The sequence below is a fragment of the Meles meles genome, chromosome 5, assembly GCF_922984935.1.
Source record: "Meles meles chromosome 5, mMelMel3.1 paternal haplotype, whole genome shotgun sequence".
Lineage (NCBI taxonomy): Eukaryota > Metazoa > Chordata > Mammalia > Carnivora > Mustelidae > Meles > Meles meles.
This window is the reverse complement of record NC_060070.1, coordinates 92,686,335-92,708,101: the sequence shown is the minus strand read 5'-3', so window position 1 is coordinate 92,708,101 and position 21,767 is coordinate 92,686,335. Positions and strand designations below refer to the sequence as shown.

Genomic DNA, 21,767 nt, shown 5'->3' with positions numbered 1-21,767 from the left:
CCCTTGTTAGGTGAATATGGTCAGTATGGGTATGGGGGAATAAACCAACAGTCTCTGGCCACTTGGATCTTACAGTCTAGTGAATGAGGCAGCCATTAAAATCATAAACAGCCAAATAAATATGTAATTATAAGTTGCAGTGGATTCTGTGAAGGAAGAGTAAAGTGAGGAGAACACGCGTTGGTGGAGGGCCTTACTTTGGGTAGTCAGGGGAGAGCTCTGAAGCCTGTCATCTCAAGGCCGGACAGAAGGGTAAGTAAGGGATGTTGGGGGAGCGTTCAAGGGAAGGCCTTTTGTGAATTAGAGGACCTGGCCAGTGGGACTCCGCAGAGGGTGGGTGAGGGGGCGAGGCGGAAGGGCCAGGTCATGCAGAGCCTCGAAGGTCATGGGTTGTTGGGGGACAGAACTGCAGCCCAGCGGAGAAAGGAAGGAGAGATCTTCCTGTCAGAAATCGCGAAAGGGGTAAAGTGAGAGGAAGTGCTTGGGACGCAGAACCTCAGCGTCCCGGTCCTGAGATGGCAAGGGGGACACCACTACCTCCCGGGTTGGTTGTGAGGGCTCAGGGCGATGGCAAAGCGGGGTGGGGGTGCGCGGCCTGGGGGGTCTCCGCCTCCACGCCGCCTCGCCCCGCCCCGCCCCGCGCTGGGCAGCCCGGCTCCCGAGCCGCGTCTCCCTCCGGGCCACGCGGGGGCGCTGTGGCCTGTCGGCGGCCCGGGGCGCTGCATGGTCGCGGCTGGGGGCGGAGGGGCGGCCGCCGGGAGGGAGGCGGGAAGAGCAGGGTACTTCCGCTAGCCGCTAGCTCACTGGCCGCTGCTGGGGGCGGCCGCGGAAGCGGAGGGAGCGCGCAGCCCGGGGACCGCATTCCTCGGCTCCCCTCCGCCCCACGCGGCCCGGACCATGGACGCCAGGTGGGGGGCTAGGGGAGCGGCGGGTCCACGTGACCGAGCCCCCGGGCCACGTGACTGCCGCTGCTGGGCACGGAGGGGCCGGGTGGGGTCCCAGCTGCCGGGCGGCCGACGGGCCACCGGGGCCCGGAGCCGGCAGGTAGAGGGGGCGCGGCATGGACTCGTGCTCCTGGCGAGGGTCCGGGAGTGTCGGGCGGAGGAAGTGGGAACTCTGGCGCTCCCGGATCCTGGAAGGCGGGCTGGGAGGAGGGGCGCCGCCTGTGGCCGGAGCGGCAGGAGAGCGCTAGAGGGAACAGAGGGAACCTGTGTGGTCAGAGGGGCGGATCCGCCCCCGGGGAGGGAGGGAGCCCTGCCTGGCCCGCGCAGGCCTCCGCTCCCTTTACCCCTCCCGCCCCCCCCCCCCCCCGAGAGAGAGAGGGGCTCTTTGTCCGTACTGGGCTGCAGCTGAGGGGGGCGGGGAGACTCCGGGCCCTTCTCCAGTGTAGTCCCCTCTGGAGGGCCGAGTGGATGAGGAATTGCACCCTAATCCTTACGTCCGCTGTCCCCGCAGGTGGTGGGCAGTGGTGGTGCTGGCTGCGCTCCCCTCCCTGGGAGCAGGTGGGGAGACTCCCGAAGCCCCTCCAGAGTCATGGACGCAGCTATGGTTCTTCCGTTTTTTGGTGAATGCTGCTGGCTATGCCAGTTTTATGGTACCCGGCTACCTGATGGTGCAGTACTTCAGGCGGAAGAACTACCTGGAGACAGGTGTGTGCGGAAAATGGGTTACTGTGCAAGGTCCGTTTTATGAGTGCTCACCAGCAGTCCAAACAGGGATGTGGCTTGGAAAGGGAGGGAGGGAGACCTGCAGGTCTCACAGCAGGGCAGCTGGCTGCTCTGGGGAAGATGAGGTGCTGGGGAGAAGGTGAGATCTTGATCTTGTGTGCCTTTTTTAGGCAGGGGTCTCTGCTTCCCCCTGGTGAAAACTTGTGTGTTTGGCAATGAGCCCAAGGCCTCTGACGAGGTTCCTCTGGCTTCCCGGACGGAGCCGGCAGAGACCACTCCCACTTGGCAAGCCCTGAAGCTGCTCTTCTGTGCTGTGGGGCTCCAGGTAGGTAGGCAGGCGGGCCTCTCTTCTCTTCCTGGGTCGGGTCCCTGTGGACAGGGACTGCACGGAAGCAGAGTTTTCACCCTACCAGTCCCAAGGCTTTCCTGGCTAGTGTGTTACATGGCCCCCTCCTCCCAGAGGCACACTGTGCCATCATCTTCTTAGAAGTGGTTGGAGGACATGCTGTCTTTTCTTTCCTTGTTTCCCCTGTACTCTTTTCTGTGATGTCTTCTGTGCTCTTACTACACTTCCCCTTGTGGTGATGTGTCTCACATACTGTGAACCCACCGATCGAAGTTTGGGGAGGCCATTCAGCCTTGCCCCACTCCATGTAAGAAGGAGCGAAGATGGGGCGCCTGGGTGGCTCAGTGGGTTAAAGCCTCTGCCTTCGGCTCAGGTCATGATCCCAGGGTCCTGGGATCGAGCCCCGCATTGGGCTCTCTGCTCAGCGGGGAGCCTGCTTCCCCCACTCTTTCTCTCTGCCTGCCTCTCTGCCTACTTCTGATCTGTCAAATATATAAATAAATAAATAAAATCTTAAAAAAAAAAAAAAGGAGCGAAGATGCTGAGCTCTTGGCATGTTGGCGTGGACACTGCTAGTTATACACATGCTGAACTAACAGGTGTCCCATCTTTTTACTCCCTGAATTGAGCATAGATAGGAAGATACCTGGGATGGAGTCATCTTTGACTTACCCTTGTGTGGGACACGGACACAGGGTCTGGACAGTCTTAAAGCATTTGTTGTTGTGTTTTGCACACACTTGATTCTCTTCAAGGTAAATGCAGGCTTGGAAGGGGAGAGGAAACTTATAGTTACTGCAGAGGGACCAAAATATGTATGCTGTCTTTTAAATCATTTAGACATGTGAGAAAGAGGGAGGTCGTCAAGATGCTTTTTTGCCCACCTTTTCCCTCTCTGGCTTATCTTGTCCCGTCCTGGTCCTTCCCCACGCAGGTGTCTTACCTGACTTGGGGAGTGCTACAGGAAAGAGTGATGACCCGCAGCTATGGGGCTACTGCTACATCGCCAGGTGAGCGCTTCACAGACTCTCAGTTCCTAGTGCTCATGAACCGGGTGCTGGCACTGATCGTGGCTGGCTTCTACTGCATCCTCTGCAAGCAGCCCCGCCACGGGGCACCCATGTACCGGTACTCCTTTGCCAGCCTGTCCAATGTGCTTAGCAGCTGGTGTCAGTATGAAGCTCTCAAGTTCGTCAGCTTCCCCACCCAGGTGCTGGCCAAGGCTTCCAAGGTGATCCCGGTCATGCTGATGGGCAAGTTGGTTTCTCGGCGCAGCTATGAACACTGGGAGTACCTGACAGCTGGCCTCATCTCCATCGGGGTCAGCATGTTTCTGCTTTCCAGTGGCCCCGAGCCCCGCAGCTCCCCAGCCACCACGCTGTCAGGCCTCATCCTGCTGGCAGGCTACATCGCCTTTGATAGCTTCACCTCGAACTGGCAGGACGCCCTGTTTGCCTATAAGATGTCTTCGGTGCAGATGATGTTTGGGGTCAACCTCTTTTCCTGCCTCTTCACGGTGGGCTCCCTGCTGGAGCAGGGGGCCCTCCTGGAGGGAACCCGCTTCATGGGGCGACACAGTGAATTTGCTGCGCACGCCCTGCTGCTCTCTGTTTGCTCCGCGTGTGGCCAGCTCTTCATCTTCTACACCATTGGGCAGTTTGGTGCTGCCATCTTCACCATCATCATGACCCTCCGCCAGGCCATTGCCATCCTCCTCTCCTGCCTCCTCTATGGCCACACTGTCACTGTGGTGGGGGGTCTGGGGGTGGCTGTGGTCTTCATTGCCCTCCTGCTCAGAGTCTATGCCCGGGGCCGTCTAAAGCAACGGGGAAAAAAGGCTGTGCCTGTTGAGTCTCCTGTGCAGAAAGTTTGAGGGGCCTGAGGCGTGAAGTGGAACAAGACCCTCACTGTACCAATTTTCCTCTCCTACTGTAACTTGAGGCGGTTGGCTTGAGGGCAGAATGCAGGTTTTTTCTGTTATCACAAACCAGCTCTGCAAGTTGGGGTTGAATCCAAGAGGCAGCCTTCCCCTTTGCCTTAAGTCACCCGTTCTCTAGGAGGGATTCTTCTGAGGACCGTCCTGTGTGGAGGGGTGTGGAGAAGGCAGAGGCACCTGCCAAAGTCCCCACCCCTTGTAAAATTCCCTGAAGTTTTGCCCTGTGGGCTCCACCAACACCTCACCTTTGCTTATCCCCTACCCTGAGTGGCCCACCCTTGCAGACAGCCTCCCAGAGACCTACAGTTCTTACTCTGGCGAGAAAAGCACAAGTGTTAGGCTCCAAGTGCTGCTTTCCCAGGAGTCTGAAAGATGGTGCTGTGCTGGAGGAGGGGAATGGGAGAGCCCTGCCCAGTGACACCACCCTCTGTGTAAATGGATTCCTAGGCTCTGCTCCAAGAGTCAATTGCAGGTTTTGGTACTCCAGAAATGTAATTTTGCTCTTATAATTTTATTTTATTAAATTGCTGCAATGGACTAAAGTCCTGTGTTTTGGGTCACTGAAGCGTATGCTTTAGGATAGGGACTGAAAACTACATGGTAGTTGGAAGCTACCCTTTAGAGTCAATGTTGGGTGACTTCAAAAGTGCTAAGTGCCTGCAGGTAACCTTAGCTTTTAATGTACCAGGAATACTTATCCTTGGAATGACAGCAGGTACAACTTGGGAAACTAAAGAACCCCAAAAGACAGCATGAGATCCACTTTACAAGGGACAACATAACTGTATAAAACTGTATCATTCTTTATTTTGCATACTTTAATCTCAGAACAAAATAAACAACAAAAAAAAAACACACAATACACATCCAAACCCCTTGTCAAATATCAGAAGGGAGAGGGCTTGAGGGCCTTCTTTCCTGCCTCAGAGACAGGAGGAAGAAAAAAAAAACCACTAGACATCAGCAGAGGGAACCAGGTGAACAGGGACACTCCGGGCTGCTAGGGAGCCATGGGGACACTATACAGAGGGCTCAAGGTCTGCAGGTAGAACTAATCTACTTCTTCCATGCGAGAGGCATCATCATCACCCTCAAGGGGGGGGATCTCATCAGGAACAGCAGCACTGGGTTCCTCTGCTGTCACTTCATCTTCATCAATGCCTAGAAGTAGAAAAAAAAAAGGCACATGAACTTTGATCCAAACCCCATGAAGTTAAATTTGTCCTTGTGAGACCAGCTCCTCAGTTTCCTGTCACACTCTGGTTAACAAGGTCTTACTCACCCAGGCCTAGCTTGATCATGCGGTAGATGCGGTTGGAGTGAGTCTGGGGATCCTCGAGTGAGAACCCAGAAGAGAGCAGAGCGGTTTCAAACAGCAGCACCACCAGGTCCTTGACAGCCTTGTCATTCTTGTCCGCCTCTGCCTTCTGCCGCAGCGTCTCCACAATGGGGTGGTCAGGGTTGATCTCCAGGTGCTTCTTGGCCATCATATAGCCCATTGTGGAGTTGTCCCGAAGGGCCTGGGCTTTCATGATCCGCTCCATGTTGGCCGTCCAGCCATAGGTGCTAGTCACAATGCAGCAGGGTGAAGACACTAGCCTGTTAGAGATGGTCACCTGTGGACAGTTACCAAAACCATGTTGGTTCTATTCTACAAGTTCTATTCTCTGTAGAAACTCAAGAAAAGCTGCAATCTTTATCCAACATTACAGAAATACCAACCTTAAACCTGTCTGGTAAACACAAGGAAAGCTCTAAACCAATTTGGCTCGTTAAAACTACTTAGTGTAGTGCCAATTCTGATTGGAAGATTCTGAGGTTAGCAGCCCTAAAAGCAACTGTTTGCAAAATACACCCTAGTCCCAGAATTGTTTACCTTCTCAACCTTCTTATCCAAGATTTCTTTCATGAGTTTGCAGAGGTTTTCGAACTTGGCCTTGCTCTCCTCCATTTTCTTCTTCTCCTCTTCATCCTCAGGCAGCTCCAGGCCCTCCTTGGTAACTGAGACCAGACTCTTCCCATCAAACTCCTTGAGTTGCTGCACGCAGTACTCGTCAATAGGCTCCGTCATATACACTACCTCGAAGCCCCGCTTTCGCACTCGCTCCACAAAAGCGGAGTTGGCAACCTGCTCTTTGCTCTCACCTGTAGGGTTATTCAGAGTGACTCAGGTCAGAGTGCGGCTTCCTGCCAGTTCCCAGGGATTCCCAAATGCCCTCCTTTCCCTCCTCACACCCCAAAAGAGGCTTCGATCAGACTAAGGCTCTGACGCACCGGTGATGTAATAGATGGACTTCTGGGTTTCCTTCATGCGTGACACATATTCTGAAAGAGAAGTCATCTCATCCCCAGACTGGGAGGTATGGTAACGCAGCAGCTCAGAAAGGCGGCGCCGGTTAGTAGAGTCCTCATGGATTCCAAGCTTCAAGAGTCCAAACAAAAGGATTTTACTTATAATCTGTTACCCTCTGTGTGAATGAGAAATAACCTAGAGTTGTTAATTAAAAAAAACTTTTTTTGGGGGGGAGCCACGTCTGTACCTTTAGGTTTTTAGAGAACGCCTCATAGAATTTCTTATAGTTCTCCTTGTCTTCTGCCAATTCAGAGAAGAGCTCAAGGCACTTCTTCACAATATTTTTGCGAATGACCTTCAAGATTTTGCTCTGCTGGAGCATTTCTCGGGAGATATTCAGGGGCAGATCCTCAGAGTCAACCACACCGCGGATGAAGTCTGCAATCAACCAGTTAGCACAGTTAAAAACAGGGCAGGGACACCTGGGTGGCCGAATCCCTAAATGTCTGCCTTTAGCTCCGGTCATGATCCTGGAGTCCTGGGACTGAGCTCCTTGCTCAGCAGGGAACCTGCTTCTCCCTTCTGCCTACTCTAACAATCTTAAAAAAAAAAAAAAAAAAAAAAAAAAAAAGGATTATCTAAATTCAGTTGGACTTATTTCTCACTGCACCCTTACTTCCCATGTTACCCACAATGAAGACTTCATTTCCCCCAAAACACAAGACCTCACTTTCTTGAGAATGCTAAGAGGGTTCCACAGGACTAACTACTTGAGACCAAGACCACACTCACTGAGATACTCTGGTATCAATTCATCACAGCTGTCCATGATGAACACACGGCGAACATAGAGTTTGATGTTGTTCTTTTTCTTCTTGTTCTCAAAGAGGTCAAAAGGAGCCCGACGGGGGATGAAGAGCAATGCCCTGAATTCCAGCTGACCTTCTACAGAGAAGTGCTGAAACAAATCCAAGATAAGTCAGTAGTATATTTCAAGAAAGCAATGTTTATCCCCGGGGCACCTGGGTGGCTGGGTTAAAGCCCCACATCGGGCTCTATGCATACTTGTGATCTCTGTCAAATAAATAAAATCTTAAAAAAAAAGAAAGATAAAGAAAAAAAAATGTTTATCCCTACCATCACTTCACTGAATTGTTTATAACAAAAATCTTAACATATGTTCCTTTAAAAAACAAATACAAAAACAAAAAACCCTTCCTGAAGATCCAAGGCTCTAAGAAATGCCATTGGACAGCTGTTGAACAAATTAAGCTCTTATATTCTGAATTAAGCTATGATGGCACAGCTCTATACACCCTTAGATCAAGAGGAAAACAATCCCATTAAGAACCCGTCATGGAGATAAAGTGAGGTCACTGGGAAGGATGTCCTTTCTTCACCCTGGAAGGGTCACCAGTAAGTGAATGGACATGGCTCCATGGCATTCAGTTCCCACCTACCAATCAGCTGGGCAAGTTCTACTTGTCTACCACCAGCAACACCCTTCTGCCTGCTCTTCCTGAGTCAACATGCAAGGGTTCTCACCTTGACTGCCAAGTGGTCTTCCCAGTCATTAGTAAGGCTCTTGTAAAACTCTCCGTATTCCTCCTGAGTAATGTCATCAGGGTTTCTGGTCCAAATGGGCTTGGTCTTGTTCAGTTCCTCCTGATCAATGTATTTCTCTTTAATCTTCTTTGTTTTCTTCTTCTTGTCTTTCCCACTATCATCCTCCTCATCTGAGCCCACATCTTCAATCTTGGGCTTTTCCTCATCATCTTTATCTTCTTCCTCCTTCTCCCCTTTCTCCTCCTCTGCCTCATCATCACTGATTTCTTTCTCTCGTTCCTTCTCCAACTGAAAATACAAAAAGGTTTCAGAACACGAATACCAAAGAACCAGAGACTATCCCATTCTCCTGAGCAGCAGACATTATATATGCGAATATTACTAGTCTACACTCACATAAAGGGTGATGGGGTAACCTATGAACTGCGAGTGCTTCTTCACCACTTCTTTGACACGTCTCTCCTCTAAATATTCTGTCTGGTCTTCTTTAAGATGGAGAATCACTTTGGTACCCCGGCCAATGGGCTCACCTAGGAAAAATCAATCACGATACAATATGAAAACACAAAACTAAGCACACAATTGAATAAAAAATATCTACAGAGAACATGCTTAAGATCTCTATTACAGATTTCCCCAGAATTCTAACCCAAACGAGAAAGTTAACTTACCATGGTCTGCACGCACAGTGAAGGAGCCCCCAGCAGAAGACTCCCAGGCATACTGCTCATCATCATTGTGCTTTGTGATAACCACCACCTTCTCTGCCACCAGGTAGGCAGAATAAAAGCCAACGCCAAACTGTCCAATCATGGAGATGTCTGCACCAGCCTGCCAAAGAGTTTTAAAGTCAAACACACACACAGACACACACAAAACTACAGCAAACCGAAGAATATCCACAATAATGAATGGTTTATGTCTAGCTAAAATACCACATACCTGAAGAGCCTCCATGAATGCTTTAGTTCCGGACTTGGCAATTGTCCCCAAATTATTTATGAGATCGGCTTTGGTCATGCCAATGCCTGTGTCCACCAGAGTCAGGGTGCGTTCCTGGGGGTTGGGGATGATGTCAATTTTCAGCTCTTTACCGCTGTCCAACTTGGAAGGGTCTGTCAGGCTCTCATAGCGAATCTTGTCCAAAGCCTAAAAATACAAATTTCAAATTTATATTTCATCTTCATCCAAAAAAGAACTTTTCCACTTCCAAATAGCCTCAGTTCTGATTACCACCTCAACCTGGTGTTTAAGCACAATAGTTAGTTAACCCCAGAGAATAAAAAACCAATTTTAAAAAAATCAGAATGTTTATCCCCTCCAACAGCAGCCCCATAAAATGCCAAACCACCTTTCTTTCTCCCTTTCCCTGAGTGCTGAAAAGGAATGTGCCCAAAGCACTCACATCAGACGCATTACTGATCAACTCCCGAAGGAAAATTTCCTTGTTAGAATAGAAAGTATTGATGATGAGGGACATAAGTTGGGCAATTTCTGCCTGGAAGGCAAAAGTCTCCACCTCCTCCTCTCCATGGTGCACTTCCTCAGGCATCTAAAGTAGAAACAGTCAAGAATTACAAGAGAACACCAGGACCCCATATTTAACACTCATGTACACCCCAGTCTCAACACAGGCTAGAAGAGATTTACTTCAAACTGCTTTGGGCTGGCTACTAAACATATTCCTGAAAGCCTGTAAAGCCTTTTCCTCAAAGATTTCAGCCTGTATCCTTAGTAGGAACCGAATTTATAAAGAAAAATGTAAAAAGCTTCTTTAACACAATATGCAATGCCAAAGATTTTGGAAAGGTATCTTGAAGCCCAACTACTGCAAGTAGTCCTTGGGACCCAAGAGCCTCAGCATCACTGGGTAGCTTGTTGGAAATGAACATCCTGGCTCCAATAGGAAAAAAAGAGCTCCAGGTATCTGAAGGAGAAAACCAGATATTAAGCTTCTATTACATTTTTTGGTAGGAAAAATACCCCAAGGTGATCGATTTCATGTTAAAAAAAAAAAAAAAAAGAAAAAAGTAATTCAGCATTGGCTCTCCCATGGGTTATCTCCACAATAAGCACGTGTGATTGCTGCCTCAGGGCATAGGGGAAAGATTACACCAGAGACCGGTGGATACCCGCCCAAGAAGCTACTAAAACAAAGAATCAACGAAGCAAAAGCTCCATCGTTGTGACCCCCTCAACACACATGACTACAATGTAGGGCCAAACCAAACACAACTAAGATGGTGGCCGTACTCCCCGGGCAGACCCTCGTCACTGCCGGACATGCGTCGGCCAGGGCCACGCGAGGAGGGGGCGCCACCGCGCAGCCTCCCTTCGCCCCAGCATCCGGGCACCAGGGCGGGGCGTCGGGCTCCAGAAGCTTCCAGAACAATCTCAGCTCTCTAAGAGGGGCGGGGGAGGAAAGGGCCCATGAATCTTCCAGAGCCTGCCCCCTCCTCTTCCCTCCCCCACCACAGAGACTGCGAGAAAGATCTGGAAGGAGAGAGGAAGCCTCCTAGGCCGGAGCCGTCCGTAAACGTTCCTCACCGCAGAACCTTGCAGAAAAGAACCGAAAACACTTGGAAAACGCTTCCCATAGGGTAGAAGGCAAAGCCAGGCCAATACCAGGCTATGCTGAGTCACGTCCAGCGCGCACACCCACCACCCTCGGGGACTCTCCGGCGCCCCGTAGCAGCGTCCGGAAGTGGAGGGGCAAACATGGCAGCGTCCCGGGCCGGCGCGGACACCACGTGCAGCTGCCCACTACCCCAAGCCCACTCCGCGGCCCACCTCCCCCACAGCTAGTCTCCGCCCGGCGTAAGCACCGCCATCCAGACACAGGTGAAAAAACAAGCCTAACTCGCCAACCCCCTCCCGCGCATCCAAACGAAAGGTGGAGTTGTCCTATCCCAGAGGCCGCTCCAAACCCACAAAATCTAGCCTTTGGGAACGAAACGAGGAACGAAAACAACTCAAAAAGAGCATTCCAGACAGAATAATCTGAAAAGAACCCCTACCTTACCTTAAAAGAGAGGAACTGCAAGCACTACAGACCACGGTAGGTAGGGACTGCGTCCGGCAGCAACTCCGCCACGAGACCGCACGGGGGTGACTCAAGAGAGTGGCTGTGCGCCCCCAGTCTTCCTATATACGGCGAAACACAGACCAACTGCCCGCCCCCGAATCCTTCCGCCTTAAAGGAAGATGCCTGTCAGCCCCGCACCTGCCGCTGCCCGCCCACCTTGACGTCATGGTCCAAAATAGGGGAGGAGGCGGGAGCCACAGGTCTCAGTATCCGCCTTAAGAGCACGCGCAAGCAATCCTTTTTTGTGGCCCCCCCAACTCCGCACTTCCGAGGCATTAGCCGTTTCCAAGAACTAAAGATTGGGAATGCCATATGATATAAATGGGGGGCCTAGGGGCGCGGATGCCCCCGACCTTATATAAACCTGAGAGGCAGGCGCCTCCGAACCCGAGTCCTGGCGTGGAGGAACATCTAAAAAGGTGGAGGGCGGGATAGAAGCGGCCAACCACTCGGACCTCGGCTCCCAGGTTCGACTTTTTTGCTACAATCTGCCGTACACATCCCTACGGCCCGATAAGGGAAGAGGTTTTCTTTAGGGACGGTGCGGGATTCGAGGTCTAAATTCAGACAGTCCCCGGATCCCGGCCCTCCCTGGGCCAGAGGGAAGAGCCAGGGCTTTGCAGCGGGGCGTGGCTCCGGCTGGGGGAAGGGTTCTGGCCTGGGCTGGCTGGGGGACTCTTTGCCTGCGCTCGGCGGAAGGAGCGACGACGGCGGTACTGCGATTACTTCCAGCAGTTTCCAGACCCGCCTTAGCGGCCCCGGCCCCGCCCCGCCCCTTTCCTCCAGGCCCCGCCTCTCCTTTTGCGGCCGGGGCAGTCTGTTCAGCTGCTGCGCTACCGGTACTATGCTGCCGGGGTCCCGGGAGAGGAGGAGGATGGCTGTCCCAAACTTTTTTATCCTAGGAAGCCGCGGGTGGGACCCTGCTTTCCACCTGCCTGGCCCAGATAGCTTGGCACTCCCTTGGGAGTGGGATGGAGCGTAAAGGGAATGATTGACTGACCCACCCCCTCCCCTATCAATCACACGACACAGGGCTTTAGGGGCGGTAGTGCCGGCGCCGCCGTCAGAGAGCAGAGACTGGGGACGCGTTCGCCTCTGAGGTGGAGAGCAGGATGGGGGGTACCCTCCCCAACTCATGCATTCGCCCACGTGTGTAGAACACTGAGACATTCGTCTCCTCTGCGTGAGCACATCGAGCCAATTCTGTCTGGTTTCATTTTTTTCTGCCGTTTTCGCTCCTGCAGCTGCCAGACCAGAGGTGGGGAGGTTCTCCAGGGACCCCTGCAGAGTGGCAGGGACTCTTGGAGGTCGTTTGAAGACGCTGGCCAGAGGGCAGCCCTCTGCAGGCTGCCAGAAGTCGTTCCTCGTCAGCTGTGGCGGAGGTCCCAAGCCCCCAGTTCGTTAGCCTGCCAAGGGAACTGTGGGTCTCCATACCTCTCTTGGCTCTGACCCTTTTGCATGCCCTCCTGAGGGGAGGCTGTCCTTGTCTATCCAAGGCCTCATCTAGGAACCCTGTGGGACCTACAGCCCCTCTGGAAGAAAATGGCCCACAGTGTCCTCCACTGGAATGCTGGAGAGGGGTTCCCTCCCACCACCACCACCCCTAGTTCTTCAACAGCCCTGGTGCCCCGTCTTCCTTCCTTTGTATGTTCTTTACTTATGTGTTAAATTCCACAGAACAAAGGACCCTCACTTTCCTTATCTTTGCCCCACACTCCAGACCTCATCACCCCAGTGGCACCACCCCAATTTCATTTTTCCTTACTCTTCTATTCCCCTTCCTTATGGTGTGTGGAAAACCTGTGACTGGAAGTTGATGGGCGTGGGAAGGGTGCTGTTATCAAGAATCCCCCAGGATTCTCTGTTCCTGATCAAAATCTCAAAGGAAGTGTGTCATCCCTCAACATACTCTCTTTCCCTCTGGACAGAAGGGGTCTAGCAAATGAAAAATCTCCCTAGTTCACAAAGAGCATTCATACCATTTCACGGTCCTGTGAAGTGATAAAGGTGAGTCTCCACAGTGTAGGAACTGGGAAAGGAAGGCTTCATTGAGATCAGTCAGCTCAAAGCCTTGTCTTGCGAACCCTTGCTCCTTGCTCCAGAAATGGAGTGGAGATGCTGCCTCCCTACCAGGACCCAAGTCCAGGGCAGAGCAGAAATTACTCCTGTTGATCAGTATTAGGATCTGAGAGCTTTCAGGGGTCTTCTAACGGGGAAATCTCAAATCTTGCCCTAGGCTAGAAAGTCTGCCTTCTTTTCTGGAAGCCTTTTCCCACTCATTGACTCTCACTGAAGCCCCCACAGTGAGTGCCTGGGGATGCAGCAGTGCATAAACAAGATGCAGGTTTCAGCCCACAAGGGGCTGCTGCAGGACAAGCATGAATCATAGCAACGAAGGAGAACTATCAGAGACTCTCTGCTCAGCCTGAGCCAGGGGGCAGGCTTTGGGCTAAGGCTAGCCAGCCCTTGGCACGGGTCTATTCCCAGAAGACAGAAACGCATGGAGAGGCACAGCCCTGACAGAGGGACCATAGCCTAGGAGCCCCCAAGGGAGGCAGAGGCGCTGAAAAGTGACCCTGCAGGCAGGGCTCAGGTCACAGAGGGCCACAAATGCCATGTGAAGACGTCCTGACCTTAACTTAGAGTTCGGGAAGCCACTGAAGGCTATTAAAAACAGCTAAACCCCCTAGATCTCCAGAATCCTATTTCCGGCAGCACTTGCAATGCTCACTGCTGCCAAGATATCCTTTGTTCCTGACCAGGCGTTAAAGACCCAGGCCAACCTTCTGTCGCTGGAGGGTAGCCAGATGAGGCAAGAACTGACAAACCGCCGCCTGCAGCTGGTGGGCCTGTCGCTTGTTTTTATACGGCTTATGGAGAAGAATGTTTTTTACATTGTTGAAAAAATCAAGAGAAAGATAATATTTTGGCATGTGAAAAGTAGAAATTTGAATTTGTGTTTGTAAAGCTTTACTGAAACATAACCCTTCTCATTTGTTTACATGTTGTCTTTGGCTAATTTTATGCTGCAATGGCAGAGTTGATAGTGCAGCAGAGACCAGGTGGCTTGCAAAATCTACAATACGTAGTCTCTTACCTTTTACAGAGAAGACTTACAGACCTCTGATCTCCTAAAGCAGAATGAGGTCTTGGAGCAGAGAGACTCAGCTGCTGCTCCAACTGGGAATTCTCTTGAGGCTGCACCACTGGCCTTTGGAAGGGATGGGGAGGCTGCCAAGATAAGAGGCAGTGGAGGAAGAAACCAACCTTTAAGCATCAGGACCTCAGGGATTTAAGCTCGGGGAGTAGCTCCAGATCCTTAACTCCGGGAACAGGCACCCTTCCCAAGCTCAGCAGCTGCCAGATGGGCCCTGTCCGGATTCTACGAGGCTTATTTATTATCTCCAAACTCCATGGGGGAATACGATACACTGACATCCTCACATGCCAACGGACTTGATGTTCAGAGATGCTGGGCAGTTGAGGCAGTCTGGTTGGCCAGCCTAGGCTCCATCTCTGCCTCAGTTTCCACATTCGGTTGGGACATGAAAAGTTTCTTTCAACAACTCTCACTCACTTCATTGTTAGTACCATACCGTGCTTCTTGTTTTTGTTTTTGATGCAATGGCAATAGCCATTTTCCTTCATTTTACGTTTCCTGAAGAATTTGGAAAACAATCGATTTTATTTATTAGTCCCACAGCTTGGTAAACTACCTTACTAGTTCTTAGTTTGTTTTTTTTTTGTTTTTTTTTTTAGGTACAACCCTATCTATCATCTGAAGACAATGACAGTTTGGTTTCTCACTTTCTAATCCTTGTATCTCTTATTTCTTGTTATACTGCACTATTTAGAACCTGCAAGACACAATGGTGAGTGGAAACAGTGATTCTGGGGATCCCTATCTCATTTCTGATCAGAAAAGGAATGCTTTTAATAATTCATCATTGAGGGGCGCCTGGGTGGCTCAGTGGGTTAAGCCTCTGCCTTCAGCTCAGTCATGATCCCAGGGTCTTGGGATTGAGCCCCGCTTTGGGCTCTCTGCTCAGCAGAAAGCCTGCTTCCTCCTCTCTCTCTCCCTGCCTCTCTGCCTACTTGTGATCTCTGTCAAATAAATAGATAAAATCTTTAAAAAATAGTTCATCATTAAGCACAATATTTCCTTTATCCCCTACCTTGTTATAAATTTTAATCTGAATATCAAAATTACTTTTCTGCATCTACTGAGACTATTGTTTTTCAAAATTTCCCTTTATTTATACGTTTAATTAATTAACAGACTTAGTAATTTTTTTAAAAGATTTTATTTATTTATTTGTGCGACAGAGAGATCACAAGTAGGCAGAGAGGCAGGCAGAGAGAGAGGAAGGGAAGCAGGCACTCTGCTGAGCAGAGAGCCTGATGTGGGGCTCGATCCCAGGACCCCAGGATCATGACCTGAGCTGAAGGCAGAGGCTTTAACCCTGAGCCACCCAGGCGCCCCCAGACTTAGTAATATTAAACAGATTCCACCTATTTATGTATTTATTTATTTGTAAAAGATTTTATTTATTTATTTGAGAGAGAGAGAGAGAGAGAGAGTGTGTGTGCAGGAGGAGTGGGAGGGGGAGAAACAGACTCCTCACTGATCAGGTAGCCTGAGAGACATACAGACAGATGCAAGGCTAGATCCCAGAACCCTGGGATCCTGATCCTGAGTGGAAGACAGATGCTAAACCAACTGAGCAATCCAGGCACCCCTTGATCTATTTATTTAAAATTTTTTGAACCTGCCTATACAATTGCCTGAGTTTAATGTTTTCTATATGGAAACATTTTAACTAAGGACTCAATTCTTTTTAAAAAGATTTTTAAAAATTATTATTACTTTAAAGATTTTATTTTAGAGTAATCTCTACACCGATATGGGGCTTGAACTCACAACCCCAAGATCAAGAGTTGCATGCTCCACCGATTGAGCCAGCTGGGTGCCCCTCTTTTTTTTTTTTTTTAATGATATAGGAATATTCAGGTTTTCTACCTCTCCTTGTCAATTTTGTTTACTAATATTTCCGGCTGTTTCTTGAAAGTTTTATTATGACATATTCTTCTCTTTGACTATCTTTTCAAACTCTATTCCATCTAAAGTATCTCTTCATTTTCATCCCTAAAATTGTTTTTCGTGTCTTATTCCTCTTTTTCATGATCAGTTTCACTAGAGATTTGTCTGTTTTATTTATATTGATGTTCATGTATTTAAATTTCTTGTGTGTGTGTATTTAAATTTCTGTTCAAATTTTTATTATTTCTATTTTCTTTCTTTTTCCATTTTCTTAGCTTTAATACCTAGCACATTAAATTTCAGCCTTTCCCATTTTCTGACATAAAGATTTAAGGCTACAGATTTCTCTTCAAGTATGATTTTAGCTATATCCCATGTTTCAATATACAGTATTTTTTTTTTTTGAAAGATTTTACTTATTTATTTATTTGAGAAAGAGCACAAGCAGGGGGAGCAACAGGCTGAGGGAGAGGGAGAAGCGAGCAGTCTCCCCACTGAGCAGGGAGCCCAATGCAGGGCTGAATCCCAGGGTCCCTGGATCATGACCTGAGCCAAAGGCAGATGCTTCTTAATCAACTGAGCCACCGAAGTGTCCCTATAGTATTTTTATTATAATTTAGTTTTAAGGGTTTTCTGATTTATCTTATGGTGTCTTTGTTCATCAGTTTAGAGGTGTTCAACAGGGGTGCCTGAGTGGCTCAGTTGGTTTAAGTATCTGTCTTTGGCTCAGGGCATGATCTCTGGAGTCCAGGGATCGAGCCCCATATCGGGCTCTCTGCTCAGTGGGGAGTCTGCTTCTCACTCTGCCCTTAGTCCCATTTGTGCTTTCGCGTATGCTCTCACTCTCTCTCTGAAATAAATAAAATCTTTAAAAAGTTCAACAGTTCCGGGGTGCCTGGGTGTCTCAGTGGGTTAAAGCCTCTGCCTTCGGCTCGGGTCATGATCCCAGGGTCCTGGGATCGAGCCCCACATTGGGCTCTCTGCTCATCAGGGAACCTGCTTCCCTTCCTCTCTCTCTGTCTGCCTCTCTGCCTACTTGTGATCTCTCTCTATCAAATAAATAAATAAAATCTTAAAAAAAAAGTTCAACAGTTCCATTTTTTTTTTTAAGATTTTATTTGAGAGAGAGAGAGAGAGAGCATGATGAGGATGGGTCAGAGGGAGAAACAGACTCCCCACTGATCAGAAAGCCTGATGTGGGACTTGATCCCTGGACTCCAGGATCATGACCCAAGCAGAAGACATTTGCCTAACCACATGAGCCACGCGGGCGTCCCCATTTCCAATTATTTTTATATTACCTTTTAATTATGTTATAGACATACAATGCAGTGTATATAATACTGGCTCTTTTGTATTTGAGACTTTTTTGTAAACTAGGGCGTGGTAAGTAAAGTTTCCATCCATGGTTGAGAACAGTATTATTTAGTTATTGGATAAAAGTCTAAATATGTTAAATCTATTAAGCCAAGCCAGTTAATTGTGTTGCTCAAAACAAACAAAAACACTTGGAGACTCCAGGGGACATAGCTTGGAGAAGGCAGAGGCTAAAAGTGGGGAGATCACCCAGGGGTGGGGAAAAGGCATGGTGTTCATCTTTTCTGTGGTAGAATGATGGAATATGAGGGCTGAAGGCAGGGGAGGAGGACCACTCTGTGTTGGAGGGGGCCAAGAGTCAGTTTTAAGTATGTTATGGGGTACCAGAGAAAGAATGTCCAGGAGACATAGACTGATGGCTGAAGTCATGGGCAAGAACAGCCTTTCCCAAGCAAGGGTAGTGAAAAGGCCAGAGTTATGACCTAAGCCATTTTGAAATTATAACTAGGATATCTTTGGTACCTACTCTATTAATACACATATGAGTGTGTCTTGACCCTCTGAGGGAATAGTATCAGTGACCTAAAGTGGGGTGTAAATGAGTCCTGCCTGTCACTGTCCGGTCAGGTCTAAATTGTCTGTTGTCCTCCTCCCATGATGTACACCAGGTGTCCCTTTTTGTCTTGGGTATTGTTCAGTGTTTCCAGGTCCCTTTGACTAAGGTAAAACTTAACCCCAAATCAGTTCAGCGCAGAGTAAATTACAGTCAGGGGAAGGTGTGGGGGGAGGAGGGTTCTACCACAAACAACCCTGACCTACTTAACTACTCTGCCTGCCACCTGATCCGCCCCAGGCACAAGTCACTGGCCAATGTACAGTTCTCACCTGACTGGATTTCTGGGCCCGGTGCCTGCTTGGCCCACCTGTGCCCAGATAAGCCACTGTCAGGGCTGCCGTAGTGCTACTGAGTGCTTAGGAACTCACAAACAGGAGGGACTAAGGTTAGACATCAGGAAGGACCTTGCTGCTTTCACCCAGGGTGGATTACACGGGAGCTCCAGATCCTAGGAGGCTTGGGATCCTTCGGTATGTGGAAAGAGAACTCTCTGGAATGTTTTGAAGGCTAGGGAGGAAGGTATACCGGGCTTGAGTTATGGGGCCGTACTATCACGAGAGGCATTGTATATCCATCCCCTTCACTGTCTGAGAGTTCTTCCCATCTCTCCGAGTCTGTCTCTCTGCTTATCTGATAGGTAGAGACAGGCAGAGACTTGTATTTACCCAATGCTTTGCGGTTTACAAAATATTTTCCCACCCTTTAAGCATTCCAGCTTCAGTTTTGTGGAGTACAAAGGGCATAGCAACGGTCAGCACGGCATAGGGTTCCTGGGAGACCGGAGGCCGCGAGATACGTAAGACGGAAGCAGGGTGGTGGGTGCAAGCAAGAGTTGCTAGCCACTGCCCGGGTCCGGAATTTCACAGCCCCGAGAAAGGCGGCGCGACTGTGCCTACTAGCCTCGCTTTCCAGATGAGCGGCTCCGAGATAAGAGGCAGCGGAGCCGGCCTCAAGACACCCAAACCGGTCTCCCACTCGCCAGTGGTCAGGTGCGAATGGCCGCGCGGCGGCGCAGCACTCGGGACGGGTGACGTCACCACACCCGGCGCCGTGGGGCGGCGCTGAGCGGACTCCTGCTCCCGGCGTCCCCCGGCCCGCGTCGCCCCACCCCGCCCCGCCCCGGTCCTCGGTTCTCGGCTGTCAGTCGCCAGTCTGGGACCGGTGGGGTGATTGGCACTGGAAATGGCCGGTGTGGGGGGAGGTGAGGTCTGGTTCTTGAAGGCTCCGGGATTGAAGCTGGGGAGAGGAGCAGCGAGCGGCTTAGGTGTGGGACGGGGAGCGCACCAGGCCACAGCTCATCCTAATGGTGCCACGTGTCTGTAGGGTAATCATTTCTCGCATCCAGGTTCACCCACAGACTCCTTAAATCACCTTAGCAAGTTTGTACATATAGGTCACCCCCTTTGAAGAACAAGGTCTGGGCCCAGAGGTTGCGTGGTATTTGGCAGGCCCAAGATGGAATCCTAGGCTCTGAATTGGAATCAAGCCCAAAGACAGGCCGGGGAGAAGACCCCCACTTTGCGGGGCCTGCTGACTCATGTAGGAGTTGCCCTGTAGCCTGGGGCCAGAATGCCAACTGGCTCACTGACAGGGAGCACTGGGCCTGCCAAGGTGATAGAAGGCTCTCAGTGAGCACCTCCTCTCTTGGAGGGGACCTGTGCCAGAGCTAGGAGCCCCGCTAGGGCACTGCCATTGATGGCTTCAGGAGGGGGAACGAGGGCTCTGTTCCTGGGAGGTGCCCATCTCCACACTCACTGCCAACTTGCTCTAGAAACCAGATGGGCCTCACTGCTAGATCTACTGGCTGGCTGGCGTCTCTCAGTCTGCCACTCTTCCTGTGTGTCAAGACTCGGGTTTCAGGCAGAGCCTGCTGGCCAGAAAGCATGGCTAGCTCTTTGAAGTGATTCTGCATTTCTTACTGATATCCATTTTGAATCACTATCATGGTTCGACACTCTGAGTACTTGTTTTCCCCATAACTGGAATTTCCCCCTCAGCGACCCCCCTCCCCCATTATACTGCCCTCACCCTGCTCCTTTTATATTCACCTCAAAGAATAGATTCATACTCAATCTAGCTCCTTGGCTATCCCAGAGGCTTGACTTCTATTTTTTTTTTTTTTTTTTTTTTTTTTAAAGATTTTATTTATTTATTTGACAGAGAGATCACAAGTAGGCAGAGAGGCAGGCAGAGAGAGAGGAGGAAGCAGGCTCCCTGTGGAGCAGAGAGCCCGATGCGGGGCTCGATCCCAGGACCCTGAGATCATGACCCGAGCCAAAGGCAGCGGCTTAATCCACTGAGCCACCCAGGCGCCCCTTGACTTCTATTTTTTAAGGTTGACTGGTGATTTTCCTGGGGCTCTTGGAAAGCTTAGAGCCCCAACACGTCACCATGTAATAAGATCAAACACAAGGAAGTGTCCACATTGATGTGGCCACCACCCCAGGGAGACCAGCTGCTAAATACACAGCCTGATGCTTCAGGCAGAAATGTCACATGGGGGGCACCTGGGTGGCTCAGTGGATTAAGCCTCTGCCTTTGGCTCAGGTCATGATCTCAGGGTCCTGGGATTGAGCCCCGCATCAGGCTCTCTGCTCACTGGGGAGCCTGCTTCCTTTCCTCTCTGCCTGCCTCTCTGCCTACTTGTAACCTCTGTCAAATAAAATCTTAGGGGCGCCTGGGTGGCTCAGTGGGTTAAAGCCTCTGCCTTCAGCTCAGGTCATGATTCCGGGATCCTGGGATTGAGCCCTGCATCAGGCTCTCTGCTCACTGGGGAGCCTGCTTCCTTTCCTCTCTGCCTGCCTCTCTGCCTACTTGTGATCTCTCTCTGTCAAATAAATAAAATCTTTAAAAAATAAAATAAAATCTTAAAAAAAATATCACGTGGAAGGAAGGTGATGACCAGCACGGTCTGGCAGAGCCAGAGATACCCAGCTGATTCTCACACTCAGTCCTTCCCCACCTTACTGGAGCCAGTGCTAGGGGGCAGATGGAGGCCTACCTTCTACCATGCAGGGTTGCCTTCAGAGCACCTACTGTGGTCAGGAGCCATCACTGTGCTTGGGCAGGCAGGAGACCTGGGAGCTCCAGTTCCTCGCCCCCACCTCTCCTGGCTTCAGATGAAGACTTGAGGTCAGAACAGAAACCGAGTGTGAGATTGCATATTTGGGGCATTTACATTAGAAAACGTTTTTGGAAAAAAACTCTAGTAATTTTCCTCCACATCCATTTGCGTATGGAAAGGAGAAAGTGACGTGATCTGTTTTTCCCTCCTTCAAACCATTGCTGGGGTCGAGAGAAACCTACTTAACACCCATCTCTATCCCTTGAGCACAGACAGCGGAAAGGAGCGCCACCACCCAGCTGGCTTGAGGCCTGTTAAGACTGCAGGGAGGGACAATTTTGTGAGTGCATCTGGGAGCCAGTTAAAGCACTTGTAGCCCAAAGGGTGAAAACACGAATAGAATGTAGACCCTATCTCGAAAAACAGAAGCTCTTTCTGGTAGCCCGAGTATGGTCAAGGGCAGGATAAAAGTTAGGTCACCAAGTTATAAGAGCTCCGCAGCACAGAAGGGAAAGGAATTGCGTAAACTGGCTGTCCCTGCTGGCAGTGTTGGGATGTCAGGAAATGCTCAGCATACTCTGGAGGGAGACCAGTGGAACACTTAGTTCAGCTCTGGATTATTCTGTAGCCATGGGTGGGATGGACGGAAGGACACCTGGGCCGGAGTCCTTCTGGAAGAGCAGGCAGAAGGTGCTGGAGGGAACCCAGGAAAGAAACACAGTGCCCCTGGGGGCTGCTGGTGCCAAGGAAGGAGTCCAATAGGACTCTCAGGTTGGGGTACCATGGGAAGGTCAAGAGGGGCTGAGGGAGAGAAGACTAAAAGCACAGGTTTATTT

The 21,767-nt window shown here is 50.3% G+C and overlaps 2 protein-coding genes across 3 annotated transcripts; one reads left to right on the top strand and one right to left on the bottom strand.

Moving 5' to 3' along the window:
• Positions 1–336: 336 nt before the first annotated feature.
• SLC35B2 (solute carrier family 35 member B2) lies at positions 337–4,791 on the top strand. Of its 2 annotated transcripts, none has more exons than XM_046005583.1 (4): positions 337–908; positions 1,456–1,649; positions 1,838–1,992; positions 2,948–4,791. In XM_046005583.1, exons 1-4 carry the CDS (start codon positions 898–900, stop codon positions 3,884–3,886), a joined length of 1,299 nt encoding a protein of 432 aa, XP_045861539.1. In that variant the 5' UTR covers positions 337–897; the 3' UTR covers positions 3,887–4,791. The 2 variants fall into 2 exon arrangements, with proteins under 2 accessions (XP_045861539.1, XP_045861540.1); XM_046005584.1 differs by lacking the exon at positions 337–908 and adding an exon at positions 929–1,044.
• HSP90AB1 (heat shock protein 90 alpha family class B member 1) lies at positions 4,733–10,987 on the bottom strand. Its single transcript, XM_046005570.1, has 12 exons — positions 10,831–10,987; positions 9,214–9,360; positions 8,751–8,957; positions 8,480–8,639; positions 8,205–8,338; positions 7,788–8,096; positions 7,035–7,200; positions 6,490–6,680; positions 6,224–6,371; positions 5,826–6,094; positions 5,232–5,565; positions 4,733–5,110 (listed from the first exon to the last, which is right to left on the bottom strand). The coding sequence occupies exons 2-12, from the start codon at positions 9,358–9,360 to the stop codon at positions 5,001–5,003; spliced, it is 2,175 nt and encodes a 724-aa protein (XP_045861526.1). The 5' UTR covers positions 10,831–10,987; the 3' UTR covers positions 4,733–5,000.
• Between the last annotated feature and the right edge of the window lie 10,780 nt (positions 10,988–21,767).